General features: G+C 42.6%; 1 protein-coding gene across 4 annotated transcripts in view; it reads left to right on the top strand.

Annotated features, from left to right (window-relative positions):
• AFG2A (AFG2 AAA ATPase homolog A) overlaps positions 1 to 12400 on the top strand; it is a 348590-nt gene extending 336190 nt beyond the window's left edge. For all 4 annotated transcript variants that reach the window (XM_067735130.1, XM_067735128.1, XM_067735129.1 and 1 more), the window contains one exon: positions 11452 to 12400. In XM_067735130.1, coding sequence (XP_067591231.1) covers positions 11452 to 11628 — 177 coding nt within the window. In that variant the 3' untranslated portion in view covers positions 11629 to 12400. The remainder of the gene's footprint in view (positions 1 to 11451) is intronic.
• Positions 12401 to 12945: the final 545 nt, after the last annotated feature.

The following is a 12945-nucleotide window of genomic DNA, read 5'->3' as shown; positions in this document are numbered from 1 at the left end:
GGTAATGAAAAAATGATTAGCCAATGTGGCTTTTACAAGTATTTGTAATTTCTTTTTAAGTTATATTACATATATAATTTTTTAATTGTTAAAAGGCAAGCACTGTATCTTGCTACTGGCTTTTAAATCAGTAAAATCAGAGCTCTTTTTTTTTTTTCCTTTTTAATGGACATTCAAGAAATAGTTCAAAGTGCATCTCATTCCTTATAAGACAACAGGCCAGATAGTTTTTCAGATAAGAAAACGACTTCCTCAGTTTCTAAATACCCTAGTGTGTAATGTTATTACCAAATATCAAAACCCACATATATTTAAATTTTAAAATTCACTTAATGGGTAATCTAAAATTACACATCGTTAATACGTGCCACTTGTAAATGCTGATCTTAACTTGGGAACTTGGGTTTTGTATTCCTTAACTAATATGCTTAAATTTGCAGTCTTAGTGTCTTATTATCCTACCTTTTTTTTTCAATAAATGAAATAGGATATAGATCTTTAGTTCCTCTTCATGTCAATAAAGACCTAAATAAGCACTTAGTTATACCTAGAGGCAGTTGTTGAATTGTTCCAGGGTACAAGAGGAAGGTCTAAGAAAGTAAAAACTACTTGTCTTTACTATGATCAGCTCTACTTCGTAACTTCTGTACTCCCCAGCTGTAGTAGTTCTAGCCCAGTTGCATTCTGGCCTAAGTCATCTGGAAAGGGGAAGATAGATATTACAATGAAGGAGTCATAGGAGTTAAGAGGATTTGAAGTGTAGTTACTATAGAGCAGTAGTTCTTAACCCTTTTGGGGTTATGGTTCTCTCTTAGAATATGATGAAAGCTTTGAACCGTCTCTCTACATATAAAAGTTTCCATAGGTTTCAGAATATTCTTAGACCCATCTAGCTATCCAGGGACCCTAGGTTAAAAATCTTTCTTATATAGCCAATAAACACACAAAACTGGTGAAGTAATACTTGAAATAGCATTCAGTTCATGTAACAAATAAGACAGTGTTGCTTTATTATTATTTGAGTTTAAAACAAAATAATATAATGTGAGCTTCTAAACAAATGGCTAATAAGCAACATAAGGATTATCTGTCAGAGGAAACAGAGACCACCTTAAAAATGTAAAAGAGAAGATATGTGAATATATACTCTTAGGTATTTTAGAGTATCTTATTTGATGGTGATATCACTTAATATAAATCCTTTTTTTATTTATATGCTATTGGGAAAGAAGAGCTTTCCTTTCTTTCGGGACAATACTACTGTCAATGAGAATGACATCTGTAAAATAAGTGTAAGATAAATAATCATGTTGTCTTCTCACTCCCTGTCATGAGCTAATGGTATACTTAGCGTTTGCTTACTGGGACCTGTCTTCAGATGCTCCTTAGCTAGCTAAGTATTGTCAAGTCATTTTTTTCTATTTAACACAGATAACCATTAACACCATACCATACTCTTTAAAATGACTTTAAGGATGGCAGGCAAGGCTGCTGATTAAGCAGGACCAGCCTGCAGCTGCTCAGAGAATGGGAAAGGAGAAACGAGTTCATTATATATATTATATGGGTGTGGGAGGTGAAGGCGATCAAAAGGTGAAACTTCCACTTATAAAATGAGTGAGTCCTGGGGATGCGTAGCGCACAGCATGGTAACTATAGTTAATAACACTGTGTTGTGAATTTGAAAGTTGCAGAGAGAGTAGATCTTAAAAGTTCTTACCACAAGAAAAAGAAATAACTGATTGTGGTGATCATTTCACATCATATACATATAGTGAACCATTATGTTGTACTCCTGAAACTAATGTAATGTTCTATGTCAATTATATCTCGGAAAAAAAAAAGGCGTAAAAGGTACTAACTCCCAAATACTCCATTCTGTGGTCAGAGTCCAGAATCCCAAGCTAGACAAGATCCAGGGAAGGCTACCCAGAGCAACCCCAAAGCTCTGGAGTTTCAAAGGAGGCATTTTTCTGTGTGTGTTGGTGGGGCATGATGTGGGAGTTTGCAGTGAAGACGGTTGGCAGATGATGAAACACGGGGTATATTAAAACTGGCTTAACACCCCTGCTTACACCTTCCCCCAGCCACTGCTTCCCAAGCTCCCACAACACTGGCAGGGAGGATCCAACCCTCCAGACTTCGAGAGGAGTCCTAGAGCTAGCTGAACTTTGCTTGGTCCCCTCTCCCTAGAATATCCCCTGTTGTGCCCTTCTCTCCTCTTTGCGGGGGGCCTAGCTCTCCCATTCCTAAGTGCTTTTTACCCAAAGTTTGGTGCCTCTTGCAAGAGCTTCAGTAGCCTTCTGGGCGTAACTTGGTCATCAGCACGCCCCCGAAGGGCTCACAAATACACACCTAGATGACCCATTGTGCCCCAGACATTATTGCTTTTTTGGTCTACAGTGGGCAGTTATCTTGGCTCCAGTTGTCACAGCAAGAGCTGCATGTGTATGTGTGTTTGTGTGTATTTAAAACAAAAAAATGTAAAAACTACATCTCTGTTCAGAGGTGAGCTCAGCAGTAGACCTTTTTGTAGACTCCCGAAGGTCAAGGGGCTTGGTACGTTTGGGGAGTACAGCAGGGCCAAGGCTGGCGAGCCTACATGGAACTTGTAATCTAGTGAGGAGGCAGACATTTACCACTAATAACTCTCTACCTGACAATTGTGATATGACAGAACAGTAGTACAGGCTGCCACCAGACCATAAGGCAAGGGATCCTAAAGCATCCAGGTGTGGGGAGGTAGTGAAGTTGCCGCTGGGAGCGCCTCTCAGTGGAAACAGTCACACTGAACCTTGAAGGGCAAGTACGTTAAACCAGTACTTTGCACCATCTTGTCGCATGAAGGTGGGACTTTGTTTTCTTCACTGCCCTGTTCCCCAGGGCCTGGAGCCTTGTAGGTGGTCAGTAAAGATTTGTTGAGTAAATGGATGAATGGAGGCCTCCCAGCATCTGTTTGCCTTTCTCACCCCTCTCCTTCCCTACCACGAGGTTCTTGTTCTCTCTATACCCGTACCAGTTGGCGTGTTCTTCAAAACTAAAAATACTCCTTTTTATCTTGTTATGGGTTCAATTAATGTTAGAAACTTTTAAAGTTCCCACAGCTGCAGTTGGTTGTAGAAACAATAAGAATAAAAACCCCAGCTCTTTCCCTCTGTGGGGTGATCAATTCTTTTGTAAATTTAAAAAAAACAAAAACAGTTATGGGTTTCTCCATGCAAGTAATAATGACTGGATGTACATATACTTCAGCTATATATTTTAGAGACCTCATAATAACTTACATCAGCAGAATTAAGCAACCCAGGGGTTTCCCTTCTCTAACATCACTAGGCTTCTAGAAATTCTTTCCTTTTGACTCTGTACTCTGTATGGCACTCTAGATTGTATGATCTTCACATAATCCCAGATGGATTCGTATCATAAAGCTTATTTTGCAGACAATCCAAGAGCAGTAGTTCGGTGATTCCTTAAATCTGAAACTTGCCCTCCAAAATTCTCACTTCTAGCCTCCCACGCTCGCTGAGGTGGTATTTTAAAGAGCTATGAATAAACGCCGCTTGCTTCCCTCCAGTTCACTTCCCCGGCTGGCGCTGTGCTCTGCTCTGCTCTGCGTTCTCGGCAGTTCGGGGCACCCCTGGCGGCGTTTGCGCCTGTGGCAGTCTGACTCCATCTGCTGCTCTATGGCCAGGAAACTGCTGCGGTCCCCTCAGTCACATCTTTCAGGCCCGGCCACTCAGCCAGCTTTCACCGCGTCTCAATGGGGCCGGGGAGAATGGGTCCTCGGCGTCCGCGTGAGCACATAATCTCCCAGGTAGCCTCCTCCTTGAAGCACCTCCAGTGCAGGCTATTCGCAAACAGCAGGACTCCGCTCTCTGCTGGGTTCCTAATCCCTCAGACACGTAGGGGAAGTTGGTCGCGGGGCTGTGAAAGTGAAAAGGAAAGCGAGGGGCGGGGGGCTGAGCGCGCACCACGTCCCCCGCCCCTCGCTACAGTCAGCGCCAGCTGCAGCCCAATTAGGCGCAGCAGGGCACAGGTGTTCCAGACAGAAGATGCTTTTAGCAAAACCACTTTCCTGAAAGTACCTAAGACTTTTTAGAGCACCGCAGCGCATTCCTTTTGGTGGATTCTTTAAAGCTGTTTAGTACACTTGAAATACAAAGAAGCTGAAAAGCACATTTAGGCCTCACTGGGAGGCAAGCTTTCTTCGCGCCGAACATCAGGAGCGGCGGACAGAGGGGAGCCCTGCCTCTGTGGATCCGGCGTGTAGTTGCCCAAGAAGGGGCCTGGGGGCGTCTCTCTTCTCCGGCTCCGTCTCCCCATGTAGCCTACTCTCTACTGTGCAGTTCACCTACTCACGCATGTTCATTTCCTTGTACCCATAAATTCCTGTCCCTAGGATGCAGTTGTAGGTTTCCTATGAACTATTTAAAAAGCAGCCCTGACATGTGCTGATTAAAGTAGGTAAGTGAACTCAGCTCTCCGGAGCCACTTTTTTTATCATCTGAGGTCTCCCTATAAATAAGCCTCCTCTTCTGGCACATTTAAAATCACTGACTTCTTTTTCTCCACAGATCTGAGTACACTCTGTGCCTGCAGGATGGGGTGATGGGAACCAAACAGAACTTCAGTTGGTTGTTTAAGCCGCCTTCAGAAGTTTGTTACCCTTCCGTTTTCCTGGAGGATACAGATAAGCTCTGAGAGGTAGTTAGGAGCTTAGTAGTGGCGGTTGCGTTAGAATCTCAGCATCCCTGTTGGAAGCGAGCAGCTCCTAGGCCTACTTGGGGCAGCAGCCCTTCTTCCCAGGCTTACATGCCCTCAAGGGTGGTGTTCCTGTTGTCACTGTCGTGATCTGTTTACAGTCAATAGAAAAGAAGTGCAGGCTACTACCCAGGCCTCATCTGGAATGGAAATGACTGTGCTTGAAGTTTTATTGGGTTCCTCATCTCAGTGCACCCGGAGAACTTGTAGTGCTGCTGTGAAACTGAAAAGAACAAGGGAAGGGTCACAGCACAGGAGGAATGAATACCCAAGATAGTGCCCGACATTTTCAGGTTTTCCTTCCTGTTGATTAGTTTTTGGTAAACAGTTTTTGCCTTGACTGTCATTCTTAATCACGTCGTTTTAAAAAATTGCCGCTGCCTGTTTAGAAACCATGTTGGTTTTAATTTTCGCAATGAGCCTGTTTCTGTTTCACAAAGCTGAGCCACCTGTTTAAACTCTTCTTGTTTCATGGATTGAGGCAAAGAACCGTAGGCTGTGTATAAGAGGTTTCGGGTTTTTTTTCCACAGTGAAGTAAGACATTGTTCTTATTCTTCGTGGCATTCAGAATTCTGCACAATTGCCTCTTTTGCCCTTTTGCATTTAAAAGTGAGGTAATTAGATTTCCCAAGGTTCAATGGTCAAGAGCCTTCTCACCCTGGGAAGTTGCCTCTCCACACCCCTCACAAGGGGAGTTGTCTCACGTAATCCAGTTATTTCTGTATTGTTGTTCTAAAGGCACTGCTTTTTCAGAGGGCAAGCATAGCATGAAAATTCATACTCATATGTCCCGTTGCTTACATTGCCGAGTTACGTTTTTTCCAGCAATTGAAAACAATTACTGTTTTCCTCAGTGACTTTGTTTTGAGGATTTCTAAACATTTTCATAAAAGTCTTTTCCTTTCTTACCTTTTAGGAGCTCATCTCAAATATGCCTAAATCTTTCATATAGAGATTTCTTGCTTATTTTGTTATTTTTCAGATATCTGATAGATCTATTATTACTGCTGAACGAATGGAAAGAGGATTTGTGACGTTGGCACCAAAAACTGGGTGTCACGGCCACTGAAACACAGCCTGTCTTAGTCGCTCTGACAGTGAGACCTTAGGCCCACTCTGCTAGTCTTTTGTCTTGTTTACTCATTTCCCCAAACAGATAACATTTTCACCTTTCAGCAAAGCACGTATCTATTCTTTTTTTTTTTTTTTTTTTTTTTTTTTTGTGGTACGCGGGCCTCTCACTGCCGTGGCCCCTCCCGTTGCGGAGCACAGGCTCCGGATGCGCAGGCTCAGCGGCCACGGCCCACGGGCGCAGCCGCTCCGCGGCATGTGGGATCCTCCCGGACCGGGGCACGAACCCGCGTCCCCTGCATCGGCAGCATCGGCAGGCGGACTCTCAACCACTGCGCCACCAGGGAAGCCCCGTATCTATTCTTTAAAACAACACAGAATACACGCTCTGTGTATTCTGTAAATACACGCTGGCTTTACAGAGCCAGCCAAAACATTTTGCTTTCACAGCCTAATGGCAAAAACAACCTGACTGGTAATTGGCTAAAAATTCATTTAAATGATCTAGTCTGCAGCCTTTGGGGGAAGAGGACAGACAAGATGGTGAAGGGATTAGGGGAAAGCTTCCAAAATCCTTTTTGCCAAAGATGTTAAGGCACCTAAGTGCCAAGAGTTTTCTTTCTAAACGGGTTAAACATTCCAGACAGTCTGTGACTCAAATTTGCATGTTTGTCTACACCCCTCAGTGAGGTTCTTCTGGGGCCTCATGGGGAAAATTCATCTGAATTCCCCCATCGCTGAAACAGTCCCAGACTCCGTGTGCTTTCAAAAGTGATGCCAGCAGAAGGATGAGCTGTGTGGTCCCTGTATATACTGTAGATGTATATATACATATACATACACTCATTCAATTTTCTTACAAACTTTAGAGAGAGTAATGAGAAAGGTCCTAGTTTCAACTGAAGGTCCTTCTTCTCAGCTTCCATAGTATTCATTCCCAAATAGAGAGGTGTATTAGCAAATTTATCTGAAAAGAACTCACCTTTCCAAGCTTAATACCGAAAAGTCTTCAGTAATTAACTGATGCCAGATTACTTTCATCAAGTGAGACAATAGATAACCATTTGCACAATTTTTTAAACAAATCTTCCACTTTGGTTCTGTAAACCAATATATATTACTGCATTGTGGGTAAATTTGGGGGAATCTTTCTCAGTTAAAGTGCGGTTTTCTCCCCCATGACAACACGGGAAGAAATTTCCTGTCCCTGTATAACAAATTTTGATACCTAAGGAAGCACCCCTCAAACTAACAGGCATACTTGTATTCTTGCTAAAATTTCTGTTACTTCTAAGGAAAGAACTAGATTCAAAGTAGGGCCCCAGACCGAAACGTTTGCTTAAAATGAACATACATCACAGTGTTAAATAATTTTCCTTACTGAGTTTATCATTCCAAAAACTTAAATGTAACTGACAAAGTCTAGGTCATATGGAACTTAAGTAAAAATATTACAAGATATTGGCCAAATGTTAGAAATATATATATAACATGCATTTTTGGAAAATCTGTGGATAGTTAAGGAACTGTTCAATTCAATTCAACAAATGCGCGTGGACTACGTGCAGGTCCAGGGCACAAGTGTGTGCTGTGGCTGCTGCCTTTTGACTCCGTTAAACAGACTGGTCCTCCTCCAGTCTCTCTTGCTCAGCCCTTTCCCCTTTCTCTCTATGCTGGAATAGGCGAGAGCAAAAGAAAAAAGGATATAAGCTAGGCAAGATTGAGCTGCTTGGTGTGGGTGAGCACCTCCCAGAGTGCGTGCTGAAGGTCAGCAGTAGCCCTAAAGGTAACCATATGTAGGTGTTCTGCCAAAAACAGAGGACAGGTGGAAAGTTCTGTGGGAAACATCAGCTTAAAAGAATTAAGCAGGTCATCACTGCTAGGCCTCACAGAAACCTTTAGCATTCTGCTGTGCTTTGTGGGAGACAGAGTATATACAGTGTTACCTAAAACCTATTTGATCATGAAATACTTCTTCCTCTGAAAAGACACTGATATGTCAAGGGGAATGCTGGCATGGGCCATGAAAACAAGCAGGAAAGCTGCACTTTTCTTGGGAAGCATGGTATCTTGGAACTCACGCCAAAATAAATGACCCAGGGCAAATAGAAACCAGCCATCATGAAATGGATCTCCTAAGAATACTTGCATTTCCGGGCCTGTCTTCTTATCGAAGTTAGGAGAGAAGAACCAATAATCTGATTAATGTTTTTCCTTTTGGAATTTCTACTAAAAAGCCCTTTTATGGGGAAAAAAATAAGAACAAAGGATCTTTTAGGAGTTATGCTCTGTCAGCTGCTAGTGCGTCATCTGCTTGTGAGTTGGGTTTAGAGCATTAGAGATGACTGTCATCGACTAGCCTTTACTGTCATTATGGCCCACGTGACTTCTGAAAACTATCATTGTTATTTTTAGTGACATTTTCATGATAGAATTACTCTTTTTTTTTTTTTTTACCCCCTCCATTTGGGATACTGAGGCTAGATCCTTGTAATTCCCGGTTTCTTTCTCCCCACCTTGCTCACTTTATTTCTTCTGCTCAGAATGCCCTTCCTTTCCTGTGTGCATATCTAAATTCTGTCCTTCCCACTCCAGTTTATGAACCAATAATTTCTTCCTTCTTTCCATACCAAAGCACTTTCCTTTTGCCTTGCTAGTGGTACCTCTTAATGCTATGTCTTGGACATCTCTGGACCCTCCGGCTGGCCTCACCTAGTTGTTGCACAGAGTAACCAGCCATTCAGTGGACGTTGATTGATGAGTGACGGGTTAATTATGAGTAGAGTTCTATTTCCTCTCAATTACTTGTTGTATATTGCTAAGCAAATATGATAGGAAAATAAAAGTGGCAGAAAGGATTGCCTAATTGACTGGTTCTTCAGGGCATCCCTTGTAAATAAAAAGAAACAGGATAAGGTTTATTGAAGCAAGTGTTGAATTCAGGCAGCCCTCAGCCACGCTAGAACTGCAAACAGCTGGGCTCCTTCTACACAACGGAAGACAGCTTCATATGAGGTGCTTGAGTACCAGTATTCAGCTGCTCTGTTTCCCTTGTCGTTGTCTCCCAGAGATTCTAAAGGTCATCTCTGTCTAATCCAAACATTTCTTAGCACTTTAGTCAAAACTCTGTCCAAGTTTTCTATACCTCACAATTCTGTAGAAATTGTTAATTAAGGGTCAGGCCAGTATTCAATATAGTTGGCAAATTACTGTGAAATGTTAACATATACCGAAGGCCCCAAGTTACCAACATCCAGCTTTCAAATGGCAGTTACTGCTCTGACCACCACCAGTGCCCCCCCTGCCACTGCCGTAGAAGCTAAGGGCAAAGAGTAGTTTACAGCTTAGAGGAGAATCTATAGATGCAGATATGAAGGAAGGAAGGTTGATCTGCAAAGAGGAACTGCTCAGGGGAGCCGACCCCAAGGGCGGCCTTCGAGGCCTCATGACCTCTCTTCCCACTACCTGCATTTCCCTACCTTGCCATGTTAGGCTACTTGAGATTCCAGTTATTAGAGGAGTATAATCGTTTCTTCTTCTCCCAGTTTGACTACTGTGTATTGAGAGAGGAAGCCTTACTAGACTGTTGGTTCACTTTCTCAAATGCGCCAGCAATATTAGCCACCCGGCCACATGAACCAAATTCCAGGAGTTTTGAAGGGTTCCAGGCAGCCTTGCGCCTCCCCTTCCTTCCTCAGCCCAACCCAACCTCCCTCCCCCGCCACTCACCACCACCCTATTTGCCATGCTTCCATCAGGCTCCACACACACCTCTACAAGGGGGTCACTGCATGTACAAAACCTGGGCGCACAAGTCCCACAGCAATTAATTAGTGAAGTCATTAGTAATTGTCTAGCACACATGGTAGGTGTTCAGTCCAGTGTACTGGACCCGTTATGTGCTGGGTCCAGTATTCTCTGAGGGAAGTGTCAGGTATGAAGTGTGCAAGACATGGCATTGGCCCAGTGGTGGCAACCTCTCTACCCGACTTAGCCTGAGGGGGGAGCCACACAGTGGAAACCTTTCCTGTACTGTCTCAGAGAAGCAGCTAGAACTGTACCAGCAAGCAGGAAATTCAGTCCTCTTTGGCCCTTCCAGTGATTCTTCTTCCTACTTTTCAGCCTTGCAACCATCGCTTCAGATTCTTGCACAGATGAAAGAAGTGCTGCTCAGATGGAGGGGAGGAGGGGATGGAGCTCTCCGTACTTGGTCTCTTCACCTCCTTCTGGAGGTCCCTAAGGTTCCTTTGGAACAGAATAGAACCAGTTTGCCATGGGGGCGTTTTATGTGCTTTTACTGTGCTTATTAAATATCACATCTGATTTTCAAATAGCCCTTTTTGCACCAGAATATGTGATGAAGTTGTTTCGCTAATCCTTAGAAGTTTTGTTTTTTCCTTCAACAAGTTGGTAGCCATTCTTTTTGGAAAAGCATTAACATGCATAACCACTATAGTCGACTTCAGTGCCCATTAACGAAGCCCAGAACTAACGGTTACATTGTCGTAACTTGACAAAGCCATCTAAATCTATGCATGTTTTTCTGAAAGCTCCCTAAACATGCTGCTAAATCCCCTAAAGAGCTACTAAACTGCTTTGGCAGCCATTAGCCCAGCATAAGCAGAGGAACTCTTTTCAGTAAGTGAACAAACAGAGAAAATATGCTGAATGGCCGGACAAATGTGTTTCAGCTGGCCCTTTCATTTACCGATATAAGGGTGCAGTCAATATCAATCACTGTTTTCCCTGTTGCCCTGAAAATCACAATATCTCTTTTCATCCCACAGGCTCTTTTCACCACAGTAATGTGTCTTTAGAATGACACTGGCATCAGCCCGCTTCCGCTGTCTGAAGTCCAGAGAGCTTAAAACACATTTCAGGATTCAAGACTTGAACCTTCCTCCCTTCCGTTTTCCTACCGCGCACTCTCTCCTCCCTCCCTCTAGCATCCACTCCACCCCCTCCCCAGCTTCTTTTCAATTCTCCCAGCTTTCCTCGCTGAGTAAACAGAATTCACTTCTCTGTTCTAATGCAGCTCTCCAAAGTAAACGGAGACAACTCTGATATTCCTAAGATTTAAGAACTCATTAAGGAGATGCACATAAAGAAATGCTTTTACATGTTGGTAATAGATCAAAGGTTGAAAGGAATGTGGAAATTCTGTGCTGTGACAAGGTGTGCTGATGTGCAGGTCCTCACTCTACATCAGTGCCTCCTTCCCCGGCCCTCCCCTCATCACCGGGCTTCTCCCCGTCCACCCCACCACCACAGACACACTCATCCTTTGTCACCCCGTGTTAGAGGTCTGTGCCTGCACGTCTGCTCCACCTTTACAATTGTAAGCTCCTTAAGAGCAAAGGCCATAACATATATCTTTTTGCCGCTCCTGGATCTCGGTACTTAATATGTTGTTTTGAAATGAAGGTGATTACTTTTTATCCTTTTGAAAACTTAAGTGGAATGACTCCCAAAGATAAATTTTAGGGATAGGCTTTTAGTTGTAGAAGTTACCACGGATGAATATTTGAAATGTTAACATTTCTAAAAAACAGTATTGATTGTTTTCTCTCTCCTTTTTTTGTTGTTGTTTTTGTTTTTGTTTGTTTGTATTGTTTCAGATTATAGCCGTATGTAGAGAGGCAGCCCTTCTGGCTCTGGAAGAAGACATTCAAGCCAACTGCATTATGAAAAAACACTTTACTCAAGCCTTGAGCACCGTGACACCCAGACTTCCTGAATCGTTGAGACGTTTCTATGAAGATTATCAAGACAAGAGTGGGCTGCATGCGCTTTGAGAAAGTATACATATTCATTATGCTAAAAGTACTTTCTAGAGAAAACTTGTTTCTTTTTTAAAGAGTGTCAGAATAGCCCTTGATAAGCAAAATGTCTGAAATACGTTGACTAGATTGAGGGGCCTCAGTTCTTATAGACATCTTGAATCATATGGCAACAATGAAAATATCCATGAAAAATCTCTGGACAAGAGTTTAAGTCAGTTTTATCCGGAAATGTGTGCTGAGTTTTAAAAGGCAAACTTTTAGCTTTTTCATTAATTTGACCTGGTTCATTCCTCCCATGAAATGCTTTCCTTACTCCAGAATCCATTTCAGTGCATTTCCAAATACCAAAACTGTGGGCATCAGTTTTATAAAAGAACATAGAAGATGCGTGTAGATGAAAGCGCGGTGAAAATTATTTACAAACCTTTAATTTTGAAGACCAGCCCATGAAATGGCTAAAGCACCAGCTAGGCTTATGTGACCTTGTTTCCAAATACATATTTGTTCTCATTATAATTCAGACTTAACATTTTCGCTTTAGCCTTCTTAACCTCTACTTATGGCAATTAAAAAAAGAATTGAGAGTTATTTCACATACTGTAATGGCCTTTGGAAGTTTAAAAAATTGGAAATATAAGCCCAGTCCAGACCTAGAAGTACTTGTGTTTTTTTTTTCTTTTTCTTGTTTTCATAAAAATGCTATAAATTAACCATATGAGGTATTCATGTTTTAACTTGTATGCATTTCCAGGTTACCAATAAACTTCTTCAGTTCAAAGAAAAACCAACTTGTACTCTTCATCATGTTGTCTAACATTGCATTCTAAATATCTGTATTTATGCTCCAAATTATTTATCCTTGAGATTTCTTGACACTTTGATAATCCATAAATATCCTTGAAAAAGCTGTTGGAAATTGATTGGTTGACTTCCAGTTCAGAAGCTGGCAATGGGAAGAATGTGCACTTAAACCCAGTCACTGTAGATCTTTGAAAATTCCCAGAAAGACAAGTCAGGCGAGAAGTACCTGATTATCAAAATAACAGGGCTGTACAGTTTTGTGGTGGTAGACATTCTGAAATCACATCTCAACTGTTTCATCCTTTGACTATCAGAAATAGATGTGCAGGCTTCCGGTGGCGCAGTGGTTAAGAACCCGCCTGCCAATACAGTGGACACGGGCTCGAGCCCTGGTCCGGGAAGATCCCACATGCCGTGGAGCAACTAAGCCCATGCACCACAAGCACTGAAGCCTGCGCTCTAGAGCCTGCGAGCCACAACTACTGAGCCCACACTCCGCATCTCCTGAAGCCCGTGTGCACCTAGAGC

This window comes from Pseudorca crassidens, chromosome 4 (assembly GCF_039906515.1).
Source record: "Pseudorca crassidens isolate mPseCra1 chromosome 4, mPseCra1.hap1, whole genome shotgun sequence".
NCBI classification, from domain to species: Eukaryota; Metazoa; Chordata; class Mammalia; order Artiodactyla; family Delphinidae; genus Pseudorca; species Pseudorca crassidens.
The sequence above is the reverse complement of the archived record's forward strand: the minus strand, read 5'-3'. Positions and strand labels throughout refer to the sequence as shown.